Genomic DNA, 26506 nt, shown 5'->3' with positions numbered 1-26506 from the left:
CAGGCTTTCAAAATTTCTCTGAGAAAACAATCCAATTTTACCCTCAGGCAAGTATTCCTCATTTAAATACTAGTTTATATAAATTACTAATTCTAACCCAACTTTCATTCATTTTTTTTAATTGATTGTTTAAGATATTCTCAAGACAAATGAGATGAATAATCACTAAATATTCATTAAACACTCATTAATTTTTCTCCCTCCAAGTGATTTTTCTACTTATTTTTTATCCAGTATCCAAAATTTTGCACTTTAATATTTGTTGATAATTTCATATTCAATATATGTTAAAAGAAACTATCTGCAAGCACTCAAGACAATGTGAATATTGCAGAATGAACACCACGATTTTATCCTACACATTCCTCCCCTCTCTAGGTAGACCATGTAGTTAGAACTTAAATTCAATGTCTTAAAATTCAAAAAATAATGCACGATTTAGTTTATTTTTTCATGCAAAATAAATTCCTCTAAATCTCTTTTACCTTGAAAAGTTACTATTACTGCCTAAAAGTATCACCTGAGCCATTTTCAGCATCATTTATTTTTATCATTCAAATAAAAAGATTTTCCAACATATCTTTGTCTCTGGTTGATGATGGTGATATAATGTGCTAGGCAGCAAATTGCCTTTATCACTCTGCTCCATCTGGCTCCATCTACTGAGTATCACCTTTACTAATATGTGTCTAGACTACTGATGACATCTTCAATAGCAGAAATGAGTTGAATATAGCTCATAAGAGGTCAGTTCCCCCAGTGGACAATCAAAGAGTAGAAAATTACTGGGAAGGGGAAAATATGGACTAGAAAAATGAGGAAGAGAGGGAAGAGAACTAAAGGGAACAAAAGGAAAGGAAAGTGCCAAATAAATCTCACAGTAGCAGAGAGAAAAGGGGGAAAACATTAAAATGAAGACATCAATTCTTTTTGCAATTCAAGTTCTTTGGTTCAGTAAAACAACTATAAATTTCTTAGCTCCAACAATTACATCAGGCATTATCACCTCTATAAAGCTTGTCCTGAAACATCCTCCCATATTCTAGATACTTCAAATATGGGTGTTTCAAATCAGTTGGTCAGGCTAACTTATAGATTGTAATGTCTATAAGCTGATTTATATGCTAATGCAACTCCTGCAGCCAAAATAAATAAATGAATGAATAAAGCAGGCAAGCAAGATTGTGGCACTTTGTGAAGGGGGCGGGGGAAGGAGAGAACAGAAAAAGGGAACACTGAAATGGTTTTTATGTTTTGTTTTGTTGTTTTTAAGGACAAAGGAAAATTTTTAAAAGCTTGGTTTGGTTTAGTTCATTAAATTTGAAGAGCTTTGCCTAAGATCTATTTGAAAATTAGTTTCCTTCAACATTTTATTAAGACTGCTACTTTAAATTATGGAATAAGCAAACTAAAGTGTCCCTAGAGAGCAGTACATCATGTTTAACAAGTATAATACAATTTAAAAATGGGGTAAGGGGAAGAAAGTAGGTAATTACACATATACAAAGATTGTTCAGATCCCAGTAAGAACAAAGGACAAGAGAGCTATATGTTCAGGGCAATGTAAATTCAATTGATGTTTCCAAGGCCTTTGTATCTCTTTATGTTTAAGCTTAATAAAATTCTATTTTAATCAAATCCAATTCCATGTAACTTTCCACATCCTACACTTTTTTCAGTATCTTAGTTGAATAGAAGAAAAATATATTTCTATACAAATTATTGTTGTTTTAGCTTGAAATATACACTTGTTTCCACATCACTCACACACACACACACACACACACACACACACACACACACACACACACACACACACACACACACAAAATCTGTTTCTGATTCCAAACATTATATGATGAAAGTTGCCAAGAAAAGAATCCAAGGAATGTTGTTACATGCACAATACATATAAGGCAACTGCTTTAGAGGCTTGTGATCTTTTATGGGATGGGTAGTGGGGGAGAAGAAAGTTTGCATTTCTAACATGAACTGTCCTCCAGGGATCAAAAGCACATGCCTGAAATTTTTAATGACCAGAATCTCCAACATAATTCTTCACAAATATTAGGCCTAAAGAGTGCCTTCAATCATAACTGTGAAGCTTAAAAGGACACAGAAAATAATGTAATATACTAGTATTAGATGCTTCTAATCTCTAACTACCTAAAACACTCCATGCTCTGATCATGCAGGATTATAAGTTTATGTTGTGATGAATGCACTATAGCTGTTAACGAAAGTAGACTAAAGCAGACCTTCAGTAAGCAACTTATTATAGGCTGTTCAAATGTTTTCCAAAGAGGATATATTTGAATACTTGGATGGTGTGAAATCATCTATGTGACTTCAACAAAACAGCAAGGGAATATTATCTCATTTCAGAAGGGTAAAATGGGTTGTCCATATCATGACAAAAGAAATTTCATGGAAATGAAAAAACTAGACAGATATTGTAGATTATGAAAGAAGAGAAAAGTTTGCTCACAGCATATTTTGGAGCAAAGGAACCCTACAGCAATGTGGGAGATGACTTCCTGGTTTTTGATGGTTTTGTGCAACATTTAAAAGCTAATATATAAGAACATGATTCAAACCAAGTAATAACAATTTCATTCCCCCTATTGATGATGCTAACCAAACCACAAAAGTATAGAATCAAAGCTAGATGTGGTACATGAAAATCAAATAACCAATCCTCCTATAACTCTCCAAAACAAATGTAACAAAGCCTTGGACTTAAAGCAATAGCATTTAAGTCTTCTTAATATCTCTGCCTATTCAATCATAGCAAACTCTACCCTATTACAGATTTAGCCATATAAAAAAACCTTAGTAGTGGATATCAGAATTGTGCAAATCACTTTAAAAAGACCAAAACGTCAAAAGGTTTTCCAGGTCATAAAAGATAATGGCACACTTCATCATTAAAAAAAAAAAAAAAAATTATAATCAATTGTTGATTAAAATATACAAGTAAAGTAAAAGTTATTGACATAGACTCCATGCTTGACATATCTTAGTTTGCTTTGTTACTGAGGAAACTGGTAAGAGTCAATGATATTCTTCAATAAAATTAATTGTTGATGTGGGACTAGGTGGAGACATATTGAATTGCACACACACACCCCACCCTGTGACTATTCCACACCTGCATTCAATTAAGGGGGAAAAAACTTTAAAAATTTAAAAATATTATTTCATAACCACTTCAATTTAAATTGTACTGCTGAAATTTCAATTAAATTTATAGGTAGATTCTGTCTCATTATAAACATTTTAACATAAAAAAAATATATCTTGGAAAAAAAAACATCGGAATTTATATTTTACATTCAAAGTTATTTACAAGAATTAAAATTCTTAGGATCCTTAGCAGACACTCTCATTTTAAGTAAGCAAGAAAAAGTGCATGAAAAACTAAGCACCTTGCCCAAAATCATATAAATACTAAGAAAATGACTGAATCTAAGTTTTCTGACTTCTAGTCAGAAATCTCTTTGCAACCTGGTATTTCAGGTACATAGTAAATAAAAATCTAGTAAGGGTAGATATACTTTGAGTAGGAAATAATATTAATTTCATTTTACACTTAGCAAACTTGTTTATGTAACCCATGTTTAAAAACTCCTCTCAAAGCCTTTTATGGGGTTTAAAGGTGTCAATTAGGGTAAACTCATAAAGATAGAAACTAAAGAAACTGTATATCTCATTAACAGACTCTGAGAACAGATCAACCAATGGCAAAGGTAAAGCATGAATTCATTAATACCATAAACAAAAAAAGGAGAATCAAATATTTTACTTCAATAGAATAAAACACACAAAAGAATGTTCCACTGCTAGAAATAACATTCCTAGAAATCCATACTAGTCACTGCACTTTAAGTCACCATACTTTAAATTTCCTAAATTTAAAAAATTATCACAAAAGACAAAAACAAAACATTGAAGTACAGAAGAACAAAAAACAACAAAAACCATGATTACTGGATACACAGGCACACGCATCCTTTGCACCTAACAATACGATCTACTATAAAACCATTTTTTCTTCCATGGTATATGTTATGACAACACAATTTAAGAGTACTCTGTCTACTACAGTCTTTTATCTCTGCAGTTCCTTTCATGGGAAAGAAACTTTTCTTATTTTACTAACATGTGTAAGTTACAAAGTTCACATAAACCACCCATTTCTTCTGCATATTTAATCACCTATGTATAACATGCCCTATAAATCACAAAGAAGGATCCATGTTGATTATAAAAGAATTACATTTCTCAAAGGAGACTGGGGGTGGGGGGAGAGTCCTGTTTGTAACAACAAAAAAGAATAATAAATCTTTTTCAATCTCTCTCTCTCTCTCTCCCTCCCCCCATCAATTAATATCTGTACTAAGGTCAGGTACATCTCACAAACAAGAACACCCCAACACTTATTTCATCCTCTAATTGTCACCGAGTCCCTCACCTTTCAGACAGAACATTCTGAAGCAGTTCCATAGAGAAGAAAGTGTTCCACTGTCCAACAGCAGTACTAGACACAGCTGTTTCCCAGTCCTCCTCTTCAGCACAGTCTGCCAGAGAATCATGGCAGGAGGCCAGCTCCCGTTATTACAGGAAGCTGCTACCCAATCCACTGCTTTCTAGGCTCTGCTGATGACACCTCCCTATCCCACCCCAGGAATCTCTTAGTACCACCTTTAAAAGAAAGGGAAGAAAAGTCCCCATGCCTCTAGTGGCATCGAACACAACTGGAATCCCATACTCCATTGTGCCAGCTTATCTATCAGCACTTTCCACTGTGATAGATGTAGCGTGCATCTATCACATGATCCATAAAAGAAAAATCATAGGATACTGGATTTAGAGCTCAAAGAGAACTTCCAGCACCTCATTTTTCAGATGAGGAAACTAAAGTCCAGAGGAGTCAGGTGCCTTGCCCAGACACACAGACAGCAAGTGAAAATTATCGACTAAACTATTACCAGTGATGAAGCCAGTTCTTATCCTTTTTCTCCCATTTGCCCACAGCCTCGAAGGAAAATTACCTTTTTTTGGAGGGAAAAAATGGATGCATGTAAACACTAAAAATTACAATACTATGTTTTTCATTTCCTCTCCAAATACAAATAGTAGAATAGACATATTAATAATTTATGATTTAAGTGGCATCCGTATTTTATAGATGAGTAAGGGTAATAAAAATAAATAAATAAATAAATAAATAAATAAATAAATAAATAAATAAATAAATAAATGCATCTGATATCAAGCTTGATTCAGTTGCAGCATTGAGTCATCAAATTCCTGTTGATATCCAAAAGCAGATAGATGGGCTGTTTCAGGAGCTACTGGCTTTTCTTACAGGAAAGATCTTCAACTGATCTTTTGTTGGTTGTGCTGTAGTAGAGATTCTTTCAAAGATATTTATGCTAGCTAACTAATGACATCTCATCCAACTTTGGAATTCTGGTTGTCTTTCTTTAAGAGATCAGAGAGAATAATGTCATGAAAAAAAGATAGGAATTTGATGACTCAATGCTGCAACATTTTTAATCTGATAGGTTGAATAAGTAGATGAATGGTAAAGCATGTCAAAACAGATACCAAAAGAAATATTCTATTGTCTAAAAATAATTTCATTCCGTGTTCAAAATTTTTGTTATTGATGGCACTATAGCACCATTCACAAATGTGTTTCAATTGAATTCAGTATTTTTAAATTATATGTAGATATCAGGTTCTTCACAAATCATATATACTATACATACTGCTTTTGCCGCCCAGAAATCAATACTACGTATATGCTCTTCTGCTTTTGGTTTATCCTTCATTATATTACTACTGCACTTTAATTATTTTTAATTCTTATTTCTATCCCTGCCCAATAAAATATACCTTGTAATAACAATGATTTTTTTTTTTTTTAATTAAAAGCAGTTCAGGAAAGCCAACACATCAACCATGGCTAAGAGTATATTCAATATTCCATAATATAGTCTTCTTACATTCTCCAGGACAGGCGCTACATTTTTTCAACTTGCCTCTGGGTCTTTGTGATCAGTGTAATTATATAGTGTTCACTTTTATTTTATCATTTTTTCCACTTATATTTTTGAATATTTGTTTCCTGGTCTAGCTTAAACTCTGCATTAGTTCTGATAAGTCTTCCTTCCCTTGATTCTCTAAATTCTTTACATTCACCATTTCCTTAGATAATTAAAATTCCATTATGTTCCTGTGCTACAATTTAATTAACTCTTCCTCAATAGATAAGTATCTACTTTTTTTCCATTTCTTTGCTACTACAAAAAGTGCTGCTACAATCCATGGCTTAGAAATGTCTCCATCATACTGCATCTACTTCAGAATGCTTTGCTATCTTCCTATCAGAAAATTTATGTAAGGTCAAATGTTCATCCTTAAAGATTAGACTTCATTTTATTTCATTTTACAAAAGAAAATAAAGTAAACATGACTTGGAGGAGTTAATAAGGCCTTGAAGCAACTACATCGACTTGGTAGAACAGTGGCATCAAACACAAATAGGAACTTAAGGGCCAATTTTAATTCATCCATAAGGATTCTTGCAGATCATATATTAAATTAGTTTTAAAATATATTATCCATATTTCCTTGTATTTTTATTATTGTGTTAAATATTTCCCAGATACACTTTAATCTGCAGTGTTGCAGTGTTGCAGATCACATTTGATAACCTCCAAGTACAGAAGATTTTTTAAAATACCTATTTACAAGGACAACTTAAATCTATTCAAATATTATTATTATGATGATATAGAGGAGAGAGGAAGAAACAAAAAATCAAAAAATCCAAGTTCCAGTCCTTATTTGGCTTTGTGAGTGCCTTTAAGTTTCAATTTCTTCATTAATTAATTACAAGCTGGGATGAAGAGTGGGAATAAAGTTTCTATTATGATGGAATTGCCTATCGCAAATTCTATTGCTCTTTCCACCATATCACCTTCAGTTATGAAATGTGTTCGTGAAACTTAAAAAGCAAAAGTAGACATGAATTTAGTTCTTTATCCATACAGATAGAGGTGAGGGGAGATAGAAGACAGCCATTCCACTTATTGATCCACACTGCCATTGATCAGTGGTCTAGGCAAAGAAAATAAATTCCTTACAATGCTGCATAAAAACAACTAATTTTCTTCAGATGATGCCTAAATTCAGCATTTATATGTATTCACCTTCTGTCCCTTTGCAAAGTATGATCTTTCTTTGCCCCCTCTATGACATTATAATATCCAGTGCCAGGTCCACTTTTAACAATTGCTGTGTCCCTAACAGGGTGAGGATGACTACAAAGACTGCGAACAGCTTGCAGAATGTTTTTCAAATCCTAAACTTTAACAAATTGCTCTGGTTCTATCTTATTTATGTCATTATTTCCTTCTTTATATGAAAGGTTGTGGTTAAGTATAATAATAATATATTACAGATTGATATATCACATTAAACCATTGTTGTTGTTTGTCCTAAGGATCCTTGTCTCTAGCTAATAGCATAAAGTGAGAGAGAGAGAGAGAGAGAGAGAGAGAGAGAGAGAGAGAGAGAGAGAGAGAGAGAGAGAGAGAGAGAGAGAGAGAGAGAGAGAGAGAGAAAGAGAGAGAGAAGAAAAAGAAAAGAAAATCCAATGAAGGGCAGCTAGGTGACACAGTGGATAGAACACTGGCCCTGGAACCAGGAAGACCTGAATTCAGACTCAAATACTTGACACTTACTAACTGACCCTGAGCAAATCACTTAACACCAATTGCCTCACCCCCCCCAAAAAAAAAAATTAACAGTACATCTATAATATTTTTTTTTCCCCAATACTCTTGATCCTATAAACTTTCAAAAGATCTGGAAAAGAGCCATGACTAAACAACTACCATCTTGGTTATGGGATATCTTTGCCATGTGATCAAGGCTTTGAATCCTAGCCATATGAAAATTGGTTCAATGAGCTTGAACTATTTATTCTAGATGAAAAAAAAAAAAAAAAAAAAGGCTCTGGGTGGGATGGGATAACTGTCTTCAAGACCTTGAAAGAACTGTGAACTGTGATATGGAAAAAGACACTGTTTTGATGGGGACTTTTGTTTTGCTTTTTGGGAGGGGGGTTGCCCAGAGAACATAAGGACCACTAGGAGCAATAACTCTGGAAAGATCTTCAACTGATCTTTTGTTGGTTGTGCTGTAGTATCTATTTATACTAGCTAACTAATGATACCTCATCCAACTCTGGAATTCTGGTGTGACTCTGGGCAGCTCTATCTTTTTTTCATGACATTACACTCTCTGATCTCTTAAAGAAAGACAACCGTTTTTGTTCTACAAATAAGCCAGAGGAATCAAGAAAGGCTTCATCAAAAAGTGGCATTTGAATTTGCCATTAAACTTGGAGAAATACATGAGCACAAAATGAAACAGTAAACATAGGGAATAGTCTGCTATTACTTTTACTTTTAAATTGCTGAGTTGGATTTTAAATAGCTTAGTTTTTCTAACCTAGAAAAATGTATATGCACCTCCACAACTGTCAAAACAAATCTTTGAAATTGGTTGCCCCAACTTTTTTTCACCCAAGACTAAAAATAAAAAGGCAATGGGAAAGAGAAAGAAAAAAAATTATACTAGAGATGACTGCACAAAGAATGTTGATGTCAGAGTCCCAGCTGGACAGAGTATACACAGAGATGTCAGGACAATTACCACAAATCCCTTTCCTTAAGGGGCTTGTAATGGAATGTCATAATGGGAGAAAAACAAACAATAAGAGCAAATTCCAACCTAAATTTGACCTACCCACTGCCTTAACACTGTTAGCATGCCTAATTAACTACTTTATGCTCTCTGTTTTCAAATATTTTTAATCAACACAATGAAATATGTGACCTCCTTTTATGCTATACGAATAAATATTCCCATGACAGTCTAATACACACACACAAAGTACTAATAAGTGATGATCTTCCTAATAAAGTAAACAAAGAGCTACCTTAAAATAAAAAGGTCAATTGTATCATTTTCTCTTGAGCATCTGAACAATTCAAAGAAGTCAAGTAACTTTCAGCTATGCTAACAGCTGAGCCCCCCAAAAAAGCAATCCTTCTAAATAATTCTAAACAGAAGCAATGTGATATATCAAAGGAGTGGAATTGAATGTACAAAATTCAAAACAACAGCCGATTCATCTGAATATGCATTCCATCATGATTCATCTCTTACTGGGCAAGAAAACATAACCATTGACCAGAAATAGTGAGAGAAACATGATGCTTTTTGCATCATAAAGTAGAAAAAAGATAAAATCCATGCTGAATTTTATTTCAAATATCCTCATCACCACAATCAAATGGCAGACAGTGGTAATTTGATTCACCAGCATGCCATGAAAGGGTTTTGATGGAAGAGGACCTGAGGCAAACCTGGACTCTATTACTTTCTGCTGGAACTCTGTCTTCCCAGAAATCAGCCAGAGTCAGGATCACTAAACGTCTTTATTCTTGATCTTTTACGGTCAAGGTCAGGGAGTTAGGTCTAGCAATCTCATACACACCTTCCTCCCTCAAACGCCAGAAGAGACTGAGTCAGCTTCCTCGTCTCACTTCCTCTTCCTCCTCCTACTCCTCCCACACTTCTCCCTCTTTGTCCCACCAAACAAGTCAGCACAGAACAACAGCTGGGGAGGGTCAACTGTCCAATTGGCAATTAGTCTCAGGTGCTTCATTATCCAAGTGCATTGCTCAGTTCTAGCCCTTTACAACTTTCTGCCTGTATGGCCTATCATTTAACAACTTTGAGCCTGAATGTGCTCATCTGTAAATCAAAGGAGTTAGACAAGCTGATATCTAAGTATCCCTTCAAACTCTAGATCTATAAACTATTGAGACTGAGGAGTCATGGTGAGGAAAAGAATGCAGGGAGAAGATAGGAACTCTGCTTCCATGGATCTCAAACTAATAAGCTTCACTATACATATACAAATAACATCACCAACAAATAGATTATACTTGCTGAAAAATATAACACTTGAATACCAATTATGCCATTTAAAATATTCAGATTATCTCCAAATTATTCTGTATATGTTTTGTTTGTCACCATTAAATCGTGAGCCTTTAAAGGGCAAATATGGCATTTGCCTATCTTTCAACGCCAATGCTTAGCATAATGCCTGGCACATAGTAGTTCCTTAATAAATATTTATTGCTTGGCTTATAAGACATTAAAATATCATATTTTTAAACTAGCAAAGACACACAAACTTAGAATACTCAAATATTATAAAAGAACCATAGAATACACCTCAAAAGTTGCTCATTTCTGTACTCCCCAACATTTGCCCCACTTAAATCACAGTGGAAACATTCAAAGGAAGGAGATAATCATTCCCCTTTCATCTGCCTAGTCCTCTGATTGGTCAGAGTTTGGAATCTTGGGACTGATGAGTTATTTCAAGACCCACAAAATTTAAAATTATAATGACAAGGAAACCACAGCATTGAAATATCATTTAGTTCCTTTACCCCTGAGCTTTAAATTTTAAGGATTCTAAAATTAGAAGTAAAAACCGTCTTCAAGCTGACAATCCAATTTCCAGGGTGGAGTCTTGCCACACTACATGCTAATCACAGAGGTTAACAGAACCAGAAAGAACAGCACATACCACAAAAACAATATTTGAGATGCTCCTCTTTGATCATTCTTAACCAAAGATAATTTGGGCCTTTCCTCAATTTATTTTTGCCTTACTATGACCACTTTCTATACTAACACAGTCTTAGAAAATAATGCCCTAATAGGATCTGCAATCCTATTGCTGGTAACTCTGGAAGTTCTTGTTCAGATTTTATTTTGATTTAATGCAGTTTTCTAATCAGAATAACTCTATGACCACACAAGTTTAATAATAATAATAATATCCTTTATACTTGGGACACAAATAGAATTTCAAGCATAATTTTTTTCAGAATCAATTCATTCCTTCTGCAGCAGGTGTACTTCTGACAGTCCTATGTAGTTATCAAAATGGGAATTTAGCTTGGATAAAAAAGGGAATGCAGACCAGAGCTCAAGGCTTTCTTTATATCTCTGAAAGAAGAATTCATTTTCACTTTGTATAAAAGTAGTGACACTGATAGACTCTCTGATTTCATAATTTCCTTCCGCTTTATTTTTTTTTAATATTAAAGCTTCCTTACTTTACCCAAGGGTTGATTTTTCAACACATCTATTAAATGCTTCTGTCATAGTTTGACTCAAACATAAAAGAAATATTACTCTAGTACTTACCACACAAGATGACAAGATGAATCTGTAACCTTAGAACTGACTCAGTTACCCAAGAAAAAGAACACCCCATCTCCATTTGTGGGCACCGAGAACTAATAAATACAGCATCCTTATTGTCAAAAACCATGTCTCAGTCATTTTATAAATTTCTTGATAGTGTATAACATAGTATCTTATACATGTATAAGGTATATGGAACAGGTTTCCAATGAGTATATGTTGAATGAATGATGGTGTTGGGAAATTCCTCTTTTAACCTTTCTCAACAGCTTTAAGATCTAAAAGGGGGATTTTATATATGTGTGTATATATGTACATATCTCTATCTATCTATCTATCTATCTATCTATCTACACACACACACACATAACACACAAAAAATATTTATTTGGCCTTTTGAATATTAAACTAAGAGGTAAGTAAAGCAAATATCCCCATTTTAGAGATTTCTGTATTAAACACCTACTATGTGCCAGGCTAAGTAACAAGTCCAAGGTAATAGGGCTTTCTAAGTTATAAAAGTCAGAATTCAAAACCCATGACTTTTTATTTCAATTTCCACTAAGCCACACTTCTATTTTATATGTGAATTTGAATCAATTAAACATTTAATACCTACCACACAAACTATTCTATTTTATTCTGCCTAATAAATGACTTATTATGAGTTCTGAATAGACTTTATAGTATTAACATTTTACTAATGAATTCATTTTAAAAAACAAATCAGAACTTGAGGGAAACTCATTCCCTCAATATATGGAACAAATATTTACCAGGCCTGATTCACACCTCCTCCATCTCAAATGTATAGATAGGCTAGATTCTTCCTAAAAGGTGTTAAATCACCAATTTAGTTGAAGGGTAAAAACTGAAGGAGGGAGAAGGGTAAGAAGGGGCACAAGGTATGCCTCCCTTGGTCCAAACTTCCTGTTGACTTCTGGTTGTGTTTAGTGGCTTCCTGGTTAACCAAGGGCATAAAAGGTTCAACCCATAAAGCAACATGCAAGTAAACATACCCTGCCATATAGGGATCATCTGTTCAATAGGATATGGTGATTCAAATGGTTTTCGAATATCTAGTCTAACCCATGTTGGTTTGGAGAGAGGGAAGAATTTTGGTATATACTGATCATATAGTACCCACTTATTAATATAACCCAATTAAATATATGCAGTCAAAAATCTGATTTTTAATTAATAAATTAATTAAAGGAAGAATATAATACCTATCTCCATTTAGAATTAAAGAATGTCATTTCTTGGTGGTGTTGTAAGATTCAGACCTGAAGAGGATATGAAATTTAGGGAAGGAGGTTAATTCTATACTTGTAAAAAATGATTAAATGTTACAGATGACCCAAATAGAAGGGAACAGTGAGTTGAAAAGAAGACAGCAATATGCTTATATGGAAGGAAATGAGTTAGTGCCAGAATACAAAAAAAACCTAAGTAGAAATTAAGTCTTTTTTTTTTTTTTTTTTGGTCCTTTTCTCTTTTTCAATCCTTGTCTGGCAAACAAACAAGTTGTCAAACAAGTCAGTAGACAGAAATCTATTTGGAAGAGTAAAGAAGGCACATATCTAAGAGTCATGTATGGAAACTGGTTTATGGCAAACTTTTGTGGCTATATAGAATCATAAATAAGGCTCATGGTGTTACAATATCAATATATTTCAGTAAATATGGTCTGCTTTTCCAAGAGGTATCCTAGCTAAGTAAGAGAGATTTATCACTTGAAAGTTAACCACTAATGATTAATATATTGGTTATGTCAATTCATAAAAAAGATAAAAATATAAACTGGCTCAATTATGTATGGTCTTCTTTTATGCTTCTATAGGAACTGCAGCACAATGACAGAAAAAGTAAGGCAGAGGGTCTTGTGAATCACATTGGTTTTTATCCATCTCTAACCTCGTTGCTGAATGGATTCTTGTCTATATAGATATTCTCAATAAAAAGGAAACCAGGAGAAATAAATGAGCAGAACTAAGTAGGACAGCTCACAGGTTCTCATGTGAATAAAGGAGAATAAAATAATTATCAGTCGGTTTAAAACTGAAACTAAAGGACCTCTATATGTTTTATCTTACTATAAAATGCTCACGAACAACATAAACACACTACTCTAAAATTAACTCTCACTTATGCATCAACTTTTCTTGTCTTTTTTTTTTCTGTATCGGAGGAAAAAAAAAAAAAGAAATCCTATGAAGAACTTGAAGCTCACATCCAAATTAAATTAACAGATTTCTTGATTTTTATAGATTTTGATGGAAAGGCAGGCAGAGAAAGATAGTGAAAAATGTTGGAAAATAGAGCTAAGTATAAATGAAAAGGATCAAATAGCCTCTGCCCTATATATCATGAGTTCATTTTTTTCAGGAAAAGAAATGGACTTGGTGAGCATCTTTCTTTCTCACTTTCCTTTCTCTCACCACACACATACTAATCCTCCTTGAAAAGTTTGCAAATCTGGCTTAGGAGAGGATATATGCAAAATAGATACAAAATGATTGTGGGATGGAGGTAGTAGGACATTATCATGGACATACATGACTACAAAGTTTGTCACGTGATAAGAATAAAATCAGAGAGCCTGCAAGGTACGCTGGTACTCACACAAAAAATGCTCTTTCCTCCAACATAATAGCAGACTTATAGGCATAGTTATCAGAAGGCACAGTACTCCTAAAATAAAACCAAGTAGAGAAAGAAATCCAAAGATATTTTTTTCTCCATAGGGTACAATGAGTCAATGGATACTAGAGAAATCTACAGAAAGAAAATGTAAATAGGTCAGATAATGTGGTCATGTGGTCCCCCACTGGGGATGGACAGCAGGTGCAACTAATCAGCCAAAGTACATTAGTAGGTCTGCCTATGTTGCCTTCCAGCAGGGAGAACAAGCTTTAAATTGGTAATCATTAAATCATGCCTGCCAATTTCCAAGCAATGCTCCTAACTCATAGATATGCTTCAGTAAGGTTTATTTTACAGAGGCTTGTGAAAGAAACCCTTCTTATACAGAGTGAATGCCTTACGTACATGCCCAAAGTGTACCTAAAAAACATGGAATAGGAGGAACAGAAATTCAGATATGATGATTTTTATCTAAGCTGAATATCCACCCTATATTAGATCTCAGGATAGGATATTCCTATCCTTTAAGATTTTCCTATGCCCAATATCAAGAGGTCAGCATTACATTTGGCATGGTTTCACAATTCTTCCTTTCTTCTAGTAGAGGGAAGGAAGCCATCTGGTATGTAGAAGAAAAGACTGATTAAGGATGGTACTAGGAGACTTACAAGGGACCAATGATAATTAAATTCTCAAGCATAGAAAAAAGTCACAATACTCACATACACTAACAATGCAAAATGATTTTGCCCACTATATAGCTCTTACATTATATCTCTGCAAGATTACTTTATGTAGTAAGAAAGAAAAGGTATGATGATAGCAAAATATTTAAAAATTAGTGCAATTAACTCAGATGCCAAAAAAACCAAAAACAAAACTAGGAATTATTCTCTGATCAGTTAGTTTAGTGCCTAGGATTTCACTGTTACTTTTAGAATTATAATATCCAAAATCAAGTTAGCAAAGTTCTTCAGAAAACAAATTATTCAAAAACATGGTCCAGTTGGAAAAGGCTAGAACTAATAAATAATAAATAGATAACAAACAAAAAATTGATGAGCAAACTCTGAACATCTAAGGAGAAGAGGAGGAGGTGAAGTGCTTAACTTTGAGCTCCTTGGTATCATGGTTATAAGAACAATAACCTAAGCAGCACTATTTATCACTTCCTCTTGAAAGATTATATTAATGGGTGGCCCTATTAGTTCATTCAACAATCATCCCAACTCGTTTCCCTGGTTAACCCTCCCTTATATTTGCTGCCCCTCTTATTAGTATGGAAGTTCCTTGAGTTCAGGGGTTGTCTTACTTAATAACAGAACAGTCAATATGATGGGGGTTGAGGTTCCTTTAAGATTCCTTTCTAATTGCCCAAACCATGGTTGACCTTGATTCACAAATCCTGGTCAGAGGCACCCTTTGAATATTCGGGCCCGGCCCCCACCAGCAGCTCAGCTTCCCCCAGCCCTTACCTGATCTGAGCTAACTGAAAAGCCCACCAGAACTTAGGGGTACCGCCCATCATCTTCTAGGTATAAAAGAAACGAGCCGGAACGCCCTTTTGCAGGAGCCCTCCCAGCCAGCACATGGATCTTCCAGCCATGTAAGGGTTCCTGGCTGCCCAGCGGCTACCTCTGGCCCTGGCATCTTTGTAACTGAACTTTACTTCCAAATTCCTACAATAAACCTTTTATTTATCAGTCTAGGTTTTCCAGCCTGTAAATTCATTTTACAGGGGTCACTGTACCTCATGGGATTATCTAGGCACCGAGAAATGGGGTTCCCCCTTTCCTTTCCCTCATTAAATATACATTTATTAAAAACTTCCTCTGTGCCTGACAGTGTGTTGTTTAGTAATGAGATTTCCCCCCCCCAAAAAAAAAGAAGGAAAAGGAGGAGGAGAATCTTTAGGATAGATAGATATTTCATATCTACTTAGATTTATTTAATATTTATAAAATAAAAGTAGCCTTCCAAATGTCTACAAAATAGGTCCTAGTTATAATCAGATTTTTTTCCTTTTTTTTAAGTGCTTACTATTTTCAAAGCACTGAGCTGAGAATAAAAGACAGAAACAAAGCAGTTCTTGCTCTCAGAGTGCTTTCATTTTACAGAAAACTACAGTCAAAAAAGAAATCATTGCCCCAGTCGCAAACCAATGTCTATCAGCATTATAAATAGGGTCAATAAAATATACAAGTAGACCTTATTTTTGCTCCATAGACCGAAAGAGTATAATGAAATTAGATTTGTGACTTGTTTGTTAAAATTACAGGCATCAAGGCCTTACAGATAGAAAGCCAGCCTTAGAATAAGGATCTATGTTCAGATTCTGCTTCAGATGCACAATGGTCCTGTGACCCTAGATCTGTCATAACCTATTCTAATATATTCTAATTTGCCTTGAAGGCAAAAGACTATTGCTTCCTTGTATTTGTATCCTCAGTTTCAGTACAATGCCTGGAACATAGTAAGAACCTATTAAATGTTTCTTCTTTCTCCTCATCTTTTCTTCCTTCTGCCCCACTCTCTTCCTCTCTCACAGTCTGTTTGTCTCTCTAAAAAAAAGGAAGAAAAGACAGTTTTCATTGAGGAAGTGGTGAACAAATGGAGAAATTAAGCAAAAATATCAATGCACTGAAAAGACATAACAAATATGAAATATTCACAGAAACTTGAAAAAATCTACAAGAACTGATATAGACCAAAGCATAACCAAGAAAACATTTTTATGATAAATAAAATAAAAGGAAAGCAAAACTACCTTAAAGACTTTTAGAACTCAACACAAGTGACTAATAACCATAGAGAACTGATTTTAAAACATGTCCTAGTTCTTGGCAAAGTTCCAAAACATCGAATGATGCAGACATTTTAGGGGATATGATTTGTTTTGCTTAAATGTGTTTCTTTGTTACAAGAGTGTACTATTGAAGGGGTGAGTCACTGAAAAGGTCTGGAAACAGGAAAAAAAAGAGTACCATTATCCGGAAAAAGATAAAATCACAAAAGGCTAAAAAGATAAAATTTGCAATTTTACAAAATAATAGCTTAATCCCAGGAAAATAGTTTTGATTAACACAGCTACAAATTTACTCTTTGGGAGTAGAAATCAAAGTATTTTTTAAAGTATTCAACGTTTAAAACCCTCTATGTACTTTTCTATTGATGAAAATGACATGTAAATAAAATATCAGGCAAAATGATTTCAGCAACCATGCCAAGTCAAGCAGCAGGCATAATCATTTACCAAGGTTATTTCACAAGTTGTCTTTTATATTCTGAAAAAGAACCTCAACTAATCAAAAGTTAAGCAAGCCAGATCTGAGCTGGGGGTAGAAATTCCATCTTATCTCAAACTGTAATCCAACAAAACCACTTACTCAGCATCCACTCTAACTGAAGTTTCTAGATACAAAGTTAACAAGAATTTTAGGAAAATATAGTAATGATAAAAAATGATATTCATACAAAAAAAGTCCTTGTTTTGTTTTTCAATTTATATTTTATCTATCAAGATGAATACTGCATTTTCAAAGCATCACAGTGTTTTGACGATGATCTTATCATTTTCCCCTCAGTCCTACTAAGGAACAGAGATGGAAATAGTCAGAATTCAGAGCTAAAGCTAAAGACTCTGGGGCAGCTCAAGATAAGAAATGTTTCTACTTAGAGGGCAACCAGAAGTACCCATCTAGTCTTGAAAAGCCAGAAATCTTTCCTGGCCATCTTAATAATAGAATTTTGAATTGAGGAATGAGATTCAGAAAGCAGGAAAAACTTAAAATTCTATTAGGATCAACAGAGGGAGAAGAAACAGAATAAAGACATCCGGTTTACTTTTCTCTGGTTAAAGATTTAGAATGTGACACTTTTGGCACAGTACTAGTCACATAATTGTTATTTTAATATTTCAAGGATCTGTAATTTTACAGGTATGGGTATACACTCCTGTAAGTATGGTGCTTCTAGATACTGCCCATAAAGTGCAGGGCTAGAATCAGAAATTTGGCAAATTTGGCCTTTGGCAATTCTGTACTTGTGTGACCCTGGGCGTGTCATTTAAATTCTGCTTGTCTCAAGTTTCCTCAACTATAAAATAACAGCACCTACCTAGCAGGGTTACTGTGAGGACAAAAAGAAGCAATATTTGTAAAAAGTTTAGTATAATGTCTTCTCTGCTTCCATCAAAACAGATTACAACCTCTCTTGTGTCCTTAGCATATTGTCTTGTTGAGTTTCCATGCCAGAAAAAAATTTAACATTCTGCAGCTAACCTGTTGATAATCTACTCCAAAGTTAGCTAGAATGGCCCTCAAAATATGGACATATAATCTATTACTAGCCCCATAACGAGTCTTCTCAACTTGATAGGACCTGCCAGATCACATAATCCTTTTTCATAAAACCAACTCTTGGTTTTATTTATTAATTCATTTTTAATTAATTTTACTTTCAATATTATTGATTTCTCCCTTTAATTTTAGTATTTCAAGTTTAGTTTTTGGTGGGGGGGGGTTTAATTTGGTCTTTTTCTAGCTTTTTAAGTTGCAGGCCCAATTCATTAATCTTCTCTTTCTCTATTTTGTTCAAATAAGCCTCTAAAGATATAAAATTTCCCCTTATTACTGCTTTAGTTGCATCCCACAGATTTTGGTATGATGTCTCATCGTTGTCATTATCTTGGGTGAAATTATTAATTGTTTCTATAATTTGCTGTTTCACCCAGTCATTCTTTAAGATGAGATTATTCAGTTTCCAATTACTTTTTGGTCTATTTACCCCTAACTTCTTATTGAATGTAGTTTTTATTGCATTGCAGATCACATAATCCTTTGGTATAATCTTGAAGATTCTGTCTTGGACATAGCACAGTCAAAAAGAGAGGCAGGATTTTAGTTAGAGCATACAGGACTAAACTAAAAAGCAAGTTGGATGAAAAATGACTCTTGTTAAGTAAAAATGTGGAGCAAACCAAAAGTCAAAGAAGCAATTATTGCAAACAGCTCCAGGCTCTTCAAACAGCAGTTTCAAACCAAAATACATTCCTTATAAATAAACACATGTAAGACACTACTGATTATACATGAATCTTCTAAGCCCACATCCACATAGGCAAACAGTGATCATTGTAAATGTTATCTTAAAACAAAAAGGCCAAGAATAGAAAAGCCCATAGTAGATAGTAAGCAAAACTGTGAGCCTATGAAGAGAGATAATGTGAACACATGGGGTTCCAAGAATGCTTTTCTCAGTCTTTAGAATTGCCTCAAGGACCATAGTGCCTAAACTAAACTACCATTATTTTCTTCTGATTCTAGGCATTTTACCACTTTTATCCATCCCATAGCATTACTTCCTTAAACACTGCTTTCATTATTCATTTATTGTTGAATATCAATATTATGAAATATACAAAAAAGGTATAATTAATAGACTCTACTTCGAGGGTACCTACAGTTAAATCAGAGACAATACACAAAAGTTATAATCCAAGCCAATGTATTCATTCATTCATAAAACAAATATTAAATGGAGTAGCTATGTGTAAAGACACTAACAAGTGACAAATTCTTTCATCATGCCAATAGCTTTCAATGACTATTTCCTGCTTCATCATATCAAACTAGTTCCTACTTTCTATGAATAGCAAAAAACTGGACATAAGTTAGATGAACAATGACCTGGGCCCAGAATTAAACTGAAGAGTTGAAAAACTGAACAGTTCTCTGAATGATTCCAAAAGTCTCTATTTAAAGAGGGAGTTCAGGACAAATATCTCCTCACTTCTTACCAGGCTATATTACTTTGAAATTTCTCTGATTTCTCTATCATGCTCCAGGACGCTCATAAAAACTTCATGAACCTGCAAGACCAAATCAGTCTCTGTACTTAGACCCCATCTATTCCTGAAATTGGCAGGAAAAACCATGAACTCCAAAATCTCCACATAAGGAAAGGACCAACAACAAATATCTCCTTATTTCCAACTTACTTATTGCTACTCAGGATTTCTCTGATTTCTCCACCACTTCCCTTTTCAGTATACTCCTCACCCCCAAATCTACTATTTAACTTCCTTTGGTGTGATGTCTTTCCCCATTAGAGCATAAACTCCTTGAAGGCTGGGACTGGTTTTTTTCATGCCTGTATTTCTAGTACTTGGTAAAATATCCAGCATACGTTAAGCATTTAATGAATGTTCATTGATTATTAACTAGAAGCTTCTCTCTGAAAACAATGGACCAATTTTTTGACATCTATATTACTCTGGTGATGTTCTATGCCCAAGTCAGAATATCCTGGGTGATGCTCAATGGTTTCAAAAAACTTTTTAAAGTTGTATTTTCTAGTAATTTTCCCAGAAATTAAGAAATTAAGAGGATGTCAAGTTTAACCTGCTGTGTATTTTTAATTTCCTTACTTCTCCATTTGTGACTTATACAGTCATTACTAACTAAATTATAGACCAATATTCTATTTTTTGATAACTACAGTAATGGAAAAGAGTTGTAAGAATGTCTCCAAATATAGTCAGTTCTAAACTACTCAAATACTGATTAATCTATTTATGTATTATTCTTTTTACTTAATTCTTTTCTTTTTCCCATTCTGGTCATTAGTTTTTTTATCTAAGGGTAAAGGTATTACACTTTTACTCAAATACTATGGTATTTGGTATGGTACAAATTCCATAAAAAGCAGGAAAGCTGAAATTCAAGTTAGTTAATTTTGACATGTTAGTATTGTAGACAAGCTACATAAGATTGATGACCAGAAAAAAAGAATTTCTGTTCCAAATAATTATCCAATTATCATGTTATTTTAACTATCTCTACATTTTAAATCATTAACTAAAAAGATGATTATATGACAAAACATGAGTTCTCTTTTCAGAAATCTGATGAGAGCAAATTTAAGAAATAATGATAGCTTATATTTACACACTACAAATAAGAGTTATTTTCAAAGACATTATTGCATTTAATTCTAACAATCATGTAAAATAGGCAGAGCAGGGATTATTATTCCCATTTCCAGATGAGAAATCTTACCTTCAAGTAGGTAAGAAAGTAAGAAAGGTAAGAAGGTAAGAAATAAAATACCTTGTAAATGACTAGAAAGAAGCAAAATGTCAAAGTCTTTTTTTTGTTTGTTTGTTTTTCCCCCTCCAGGGCATAGAAAGGTAAGAAAAATCTTTATAGAGAAACATGGGGGATAAGACAATTGTTGATTTAGACATACTATCAATTTAAAATTATAAAGTTATTTAAGACATTACTACAGGTTTGACTTTTCCTGATTTCCTATATTCCTGAGGAAATTATTGAAATCCATTAATAATTTAATAATTGTATGTTATTAACAATTTAAAAATTAAGTGATATAGAAGAGAAATAAAGTAAGGTTTTTTGACTTCTTGGTCCATTGCTTTATTTTGCACATTAATATTGCTATCTTTCTATGGCTTTCTTTTATACTATATTGCTGCATTAATTAATGTAGTCCTGGTTTCAAAGAATTGATCCATAAAATATCCAATGAATTGAATGTTAAGAGCCAGAAGAATATAGCAAAATAGTCAAAGATAATAAAGTAGAACTGGAAAAGATTTTTTACATCACCTAGTTCAACCATCTCATTTTTATAAATGAGGAAATGAAGACCCAGAGCATTTAAGCAGCTTACAGGATCACACAGAGAGTAAGGGGCTAAACCAGGGATTGAATTTCATTCTTCCCATTCCAAAGTCAGCTCTCTTTCTTCTGTTCCAATCCCAAGCCCTGCCCTCTTTCTCCTGTTTCTTGTTCCCCCCCCAAAAAAATTAGGTGAAGATATAAAGTCTTTGATTTGCAACACATTTTTTTATACCTCTCAGGTGATAAAACCTTTAAGTAGCCTTTTATTATTTAATTTTCCTTCTATGTTTTAACTCCTTAAAAATATTAAGCTTCTTGAGGACAAGAACTGAACAATATATGGAAAGTTCGCAATCTGAAAATTTAAAATCAATTTTCAATGGAATATGTTATTACTGATAGTCACCACAAAAGCATACTGCATCAATTTGAATTATGGCCATAATAGTAACAACATATTCTATCCCTTGGTAACAAAAACCAATGTGGAGCAAGAGGGAAAATTGGGGAGGGAGGGGAAGGACTGAAGTTCTCTTCATTTCCTGGGCATGGATCAACTTCAGGTACAATTTTGAAAAAAAAAAAAGTATTTTTTGACATCCACTTAGTTCTTTTTCTGCCTCTCTTATCTCTAAAAACCTACTGCTACTCATATTTTATAACTTAAAGAGCTATCCTTCCTTTGGGAGATGTAAATAAATAGATGTTTTATAATAATAACTAGAATTTATTTTATACTTCAAGGTTTGCAAAGCATTTTACAAACATTATTTCATTTTATCCTTATAACAACCTTAAGGAAATAGGTGTTATTTTTATTTTTATATCCATTTTACAGATGAAGAAACTAAGGAAGTAGTAAAGAAGCTCGAGGTTTAAGGCCAGATTTAAACTCAGGTCTTCCTGATTCTAGGTTCAGCATTCTATCCATGGTGCCCACAAACTCTTTACATACTATAGAATATACATGCATACAAAACTATTATACATAGTTATATCAATAAGCAAGTCCTTTTTAAAGGATCTTTGTATATAGGAAGTTTGTTATCCATCATTTACTAGGATCTAAGTGAGCATTTCACATGTGGACTCCCAAAGAGGAAGTGGGGATGGAAAGAAAAACTCCCATGATTGTTAATTGTCATCTCAATTACATCTTTGAAGGAATTTTACATGATTTTACCAAGTATTTGTTAAATGCTTACTGACTTTATTTGGTTATGGTATATGCATAGTAGATACTATTTTGAAGAAGAGTCTCTAAGATAGAGTTTTGCTCTATGAAATAACTTTTTTTAAATCACGAATAAACATTTAGCACAGTAAAATCTTAAATTCTCTACAAATTTCAATCATCTCTAAGGATGCATGCTGCCATAGAGCATCATTTATTATAACCCTCCTATCTCAATGCATATGTAGAATTTTTTCATGAAAATTTGCAGACAGACATTTAGTTCAGTAGTTATTAAAACATTTACAATTGTTCTCTTTAATAAGACATTTCCCCCAAAAACTTTGGACTCCTATTTCAAATATTTCGGGAACTGATTCCTCAACACCCTCTAAATCATGTAACCTATAGCCCAAACGTCCTCTGTCTTTAGTCCATCTTCTTAAGACTATTTCCACTTCATAATGCAGCACACTGGGAACCAGGATGTTAAATTCCAAATGTGGTGAGACTACCACCTTTGACGGATGAAAGAATGTTATAGACATAGTGCTGGATCTTTTCCTAATGAATTTATAGTCTAAAGAGTTCATGGAATGTAACTAAATAAAAAGTGGATGTAGGCCATAAAGAGGTGGATTTAGAAGTGGGTGAAGAAGTTCACTTGTTCAGTGATGAAGAGAGCCATCCACACCCAGAGAGAGGACCGTGGGAACTGAGTGTGGACCACAACAGCATTCTCACTCTCTCTGGGGTTTGCTTGCAATTTGTTTCCTTTCGCAGTTTTTTTTCTTCCTTCTTGATCTGATTTTTCTTGTGCAGCAAGATAACTGTATAAATATGTATACTTATATTGGATTTAACATATTTTAACATATTTAATGTATTGGACTATCTGCCATCTAGGGAAGGGGTGGGGGGAAAGAGGGGAAAATTTGGAACAGAAGGTTTTGCAAGGGTCAGTGTTGAAAAATTACCCATGCATATGTTTTGTAAATAAAAATCTTTAATTAAAAAAAAAATGAGTGGGTGAAGAAGTCTTGATTATGGAAGAAGAACAAAACACTAAGGAAACAAGCTGACTTTCTTTGTGAATGTGCCTTTGCCCCGTAATGCTCAACTTCTAAAACTCTTTACTTTCTATAGTTTATTTCTTCTGCTATTTCTGAACTCAAAATCCTCTAAAAACTTTTGCATTTTCCCATAATGTCTAGAGTTAGAGAGCAATGAGCTTTTTTTTTTTTTTTTTTTTTAATGTAGGGAAGTTTATAAGTGTATTTCTGTAAACTAATGAAATATTCTGCATACAGTGGGCACTCAATGAATAATTTGTTGAATAAGGAGGAAAAAAAAGGAATGAACAATCTCAGTCCAGATTCTCCAGCTCTGCATAAAAAGCTTTATACTGTCTCACCTACTGCCTTATGAATTCTACCTTCCTTCACAAACACCTTATAAAACACTGCACGGAACACTGAACCTAATACTGAAGAGAGACACCAAATATATGCCCTTGATTTTTATTGCTAAAGCAGCTATAACATAATGTGCCACCACGCTGGAACACATCAGTTTAAGAATCTGATGGCTGATAGTTATTGCTAATAAATTCATTTTTTTCCTTTCATCACAACATGACAAATGGCAATAAAAGAAAGCTTTGTGGTGGTGCAGTGACTAACACAGCCAATGTTGGTAGTTAAATGTTAACTGAGTATATGTCATTTTGTATTTTCTGCTTAAGCTCACTTTCATGGACATAAGAATCAATAAAACTGAACAAACACGAATTTTCAGGTCAAGAATTTACAAAAAGCACTCCACTAGAAATTATCTCCAGGCAGCTAGATGGCACAGAGAGCCAGGCCTGGAGTCAAGAAGCCTCATTTTCCTAAGTTCAAATTTAACCTCAGATACTTAGTACCTCTGAGCAAGTCACCTAACCCCTGTTTAGTTTAGTTTCTTCATCTGTAAAATGTGCTGGAGAAGAAAAAGGCAAATCTCTCCAGTATCTTTACCAAGAAAACCCCAAATAGAATCATGAAGATTTAGACATGACTAAAATGACACAATAACCATCCAGAAATTCTCAAATCAGATCTGAAACAGACATAATTACCATCCTTTCCCTTTCTAGTAAAGATGAAAAAAAAAACATTAATGACAGCATTTTACATTTTTACTACTATCTAAAGTTTATAGATTTCTTTAAAACAAATTCTATTATATGGATAATAAAAGCATTATTATTCCCATTTTACAGAAGATTAAACTGAAGCTCAAAGGGCCTGAGTGATTTGTACAGTGACACGGCTAAAGAGAACCCAGGATCCCCATCTTCTACCTCAAGGGTGGTGTTCTTTCTGTCCTCATTAGATGACCATCAAGAAACAAATTTTATTGCATTTTGTCATAGAGACAGAATTTCATTATAAATCAAAATTTAAAATAGGAACATCAGGCAAGTCCCTGGGATTCTTCCTCCAGTTAAATAAGGGAATGGACTAAATAGTCTTCAAATCCCACCAGGTCTAAATTTAGAGTACTTTGTAAAGCTTTGTTGATATGGAATTTTTTTTCTTAAATTTACATTGATAGAATACAAGGCAAATATACCAGTCACACTATTACTGCTCATGAGCAGCAGAGAGAAGTATGAATTGTGGTTTGACCACAAACCTGGAGTTGCAGCAGTCTTTGGGTAAAGAGGAAAAGCCAAGAGACTTGGAAGAAGAATCCCCTTTCTCCCTTCTCCCCAACCCTAAGGGTCAGTTCATTAGAAGCCTCAATGGAGAAGACAGCATATAAGGTAATGATGTACATGAGGGAAGCTACAAGCTTGGTTTTTTCTGGTCTGTTTCTAGAATAGTCAAACAAAATTAAGCAAATGTAAATTAAGGATGATGTCTGTTAATGAGCGTCAGAGGAGTCACTGAGAATAAGACGAAGGAAATGATGTTTCTTTAGATGGTACAACTTCCTACTTGGGGCAACTCCAAAATTGTACTCGCCTATGAGGCACTGGTAAGCCCTGACTGTATCAGTCAGTCAGTCAATCAAGCAATAAACATTTATTCATCAGCACATAAATAAATATTTATATGGCAGTCACTGGGTCAAGCACTGGGGATACCAACATAGGCAAAACACAATCCTTACCCTCAAGGAAAACTTTATTTAGTGCTGATACCAAATATGCCCTAATCTACAACTTTACTTCCTTTTTTTTTTTTTTTCATTTCATGCAAGCATAAACAATGTCAGAATCACAGTCTTCCAAATGAACACTGAGTTGCAAGACTTTTCATGGAGACAGTAAATCAAAGCTGGGAATAGAACTATTTACATAGAAACTTTTAAAATGGGAGTAGAGATGCTGAATTTTGTTCTTAAGAGTTAACTTTTCAGGAAAACCTATTTCCCACATCAAGGAAGCTTGTACCTCATAATCCCTAAAGGCTTACAGAAGCCCATAAATGTAAGCAGTGTAAAAATAATTCTTTATTCTTCATTTAACCATACTCTTTAGCAAAAGGGATAAAGGATACAACCTTTTATACAGTGATGTTCAACTACATAAACAAGTCCTCCCCTTTTCTGAGTTCTTTACAATGACTTCGTTATGTTTTATAAGTCAAGTGTGTAGAATTTATTTGATTCCAAATGAAATGAACATATACCAGTTCAACAGAACCTCTTTCTCTCTGGGGAAATTCTTATAAACAAA

At 33.9% G+C, this 26506-nt stretch overlaps 1 protein-coding gene across 9 annotated transcripts in view; it reads right to left on the bottom strand.

Moving 5' to 3' along the window:
• The window catches only part of NHSL1 (NHS like 1), a 345331-nt gene that overhangs the window by 108064 nt on the left and 210761 nt on the right, over positions 1-26506 (bottom strand). The window contains exon 1 of one of the 9 annotated variants that reach the window (XM_074309698.1): positions 4475-7527. The exons of the other annotated variants lie outside the window; for them this stretch is intronic. Within the exon in view, the coding sequence (XP_074165799.1) occupies positions 4475-4595 (121 nt within the window). The 5' untranslated portion in view covers positions 4596-7527. Of the gene's footprint in view, positions 1-4474; positions 7528-26506 lie in introns of those variants that run through there. 9 annotated transcript variants of the gene reach the window in all.

Source organism: Sminthopsis crassicaudata, chromosome 4 (genome assembly GCF_048593235.1).
Source record: "Sminthopsis crassicaudata isolate SCR6 chromosome 4, ASM4859323v1, whole genome shotgun sequence".
Taxonomy (NCBI): Eukaryota; Metazoa; Chordata; class Mammalia; order Dasyuromorphia; family Dasyuridae; genus Sminthopsis; species Sminthopsis crassicaudata.
This window is presented reverse-complemented; position numbering and strand designations above follow the sequence as displayed.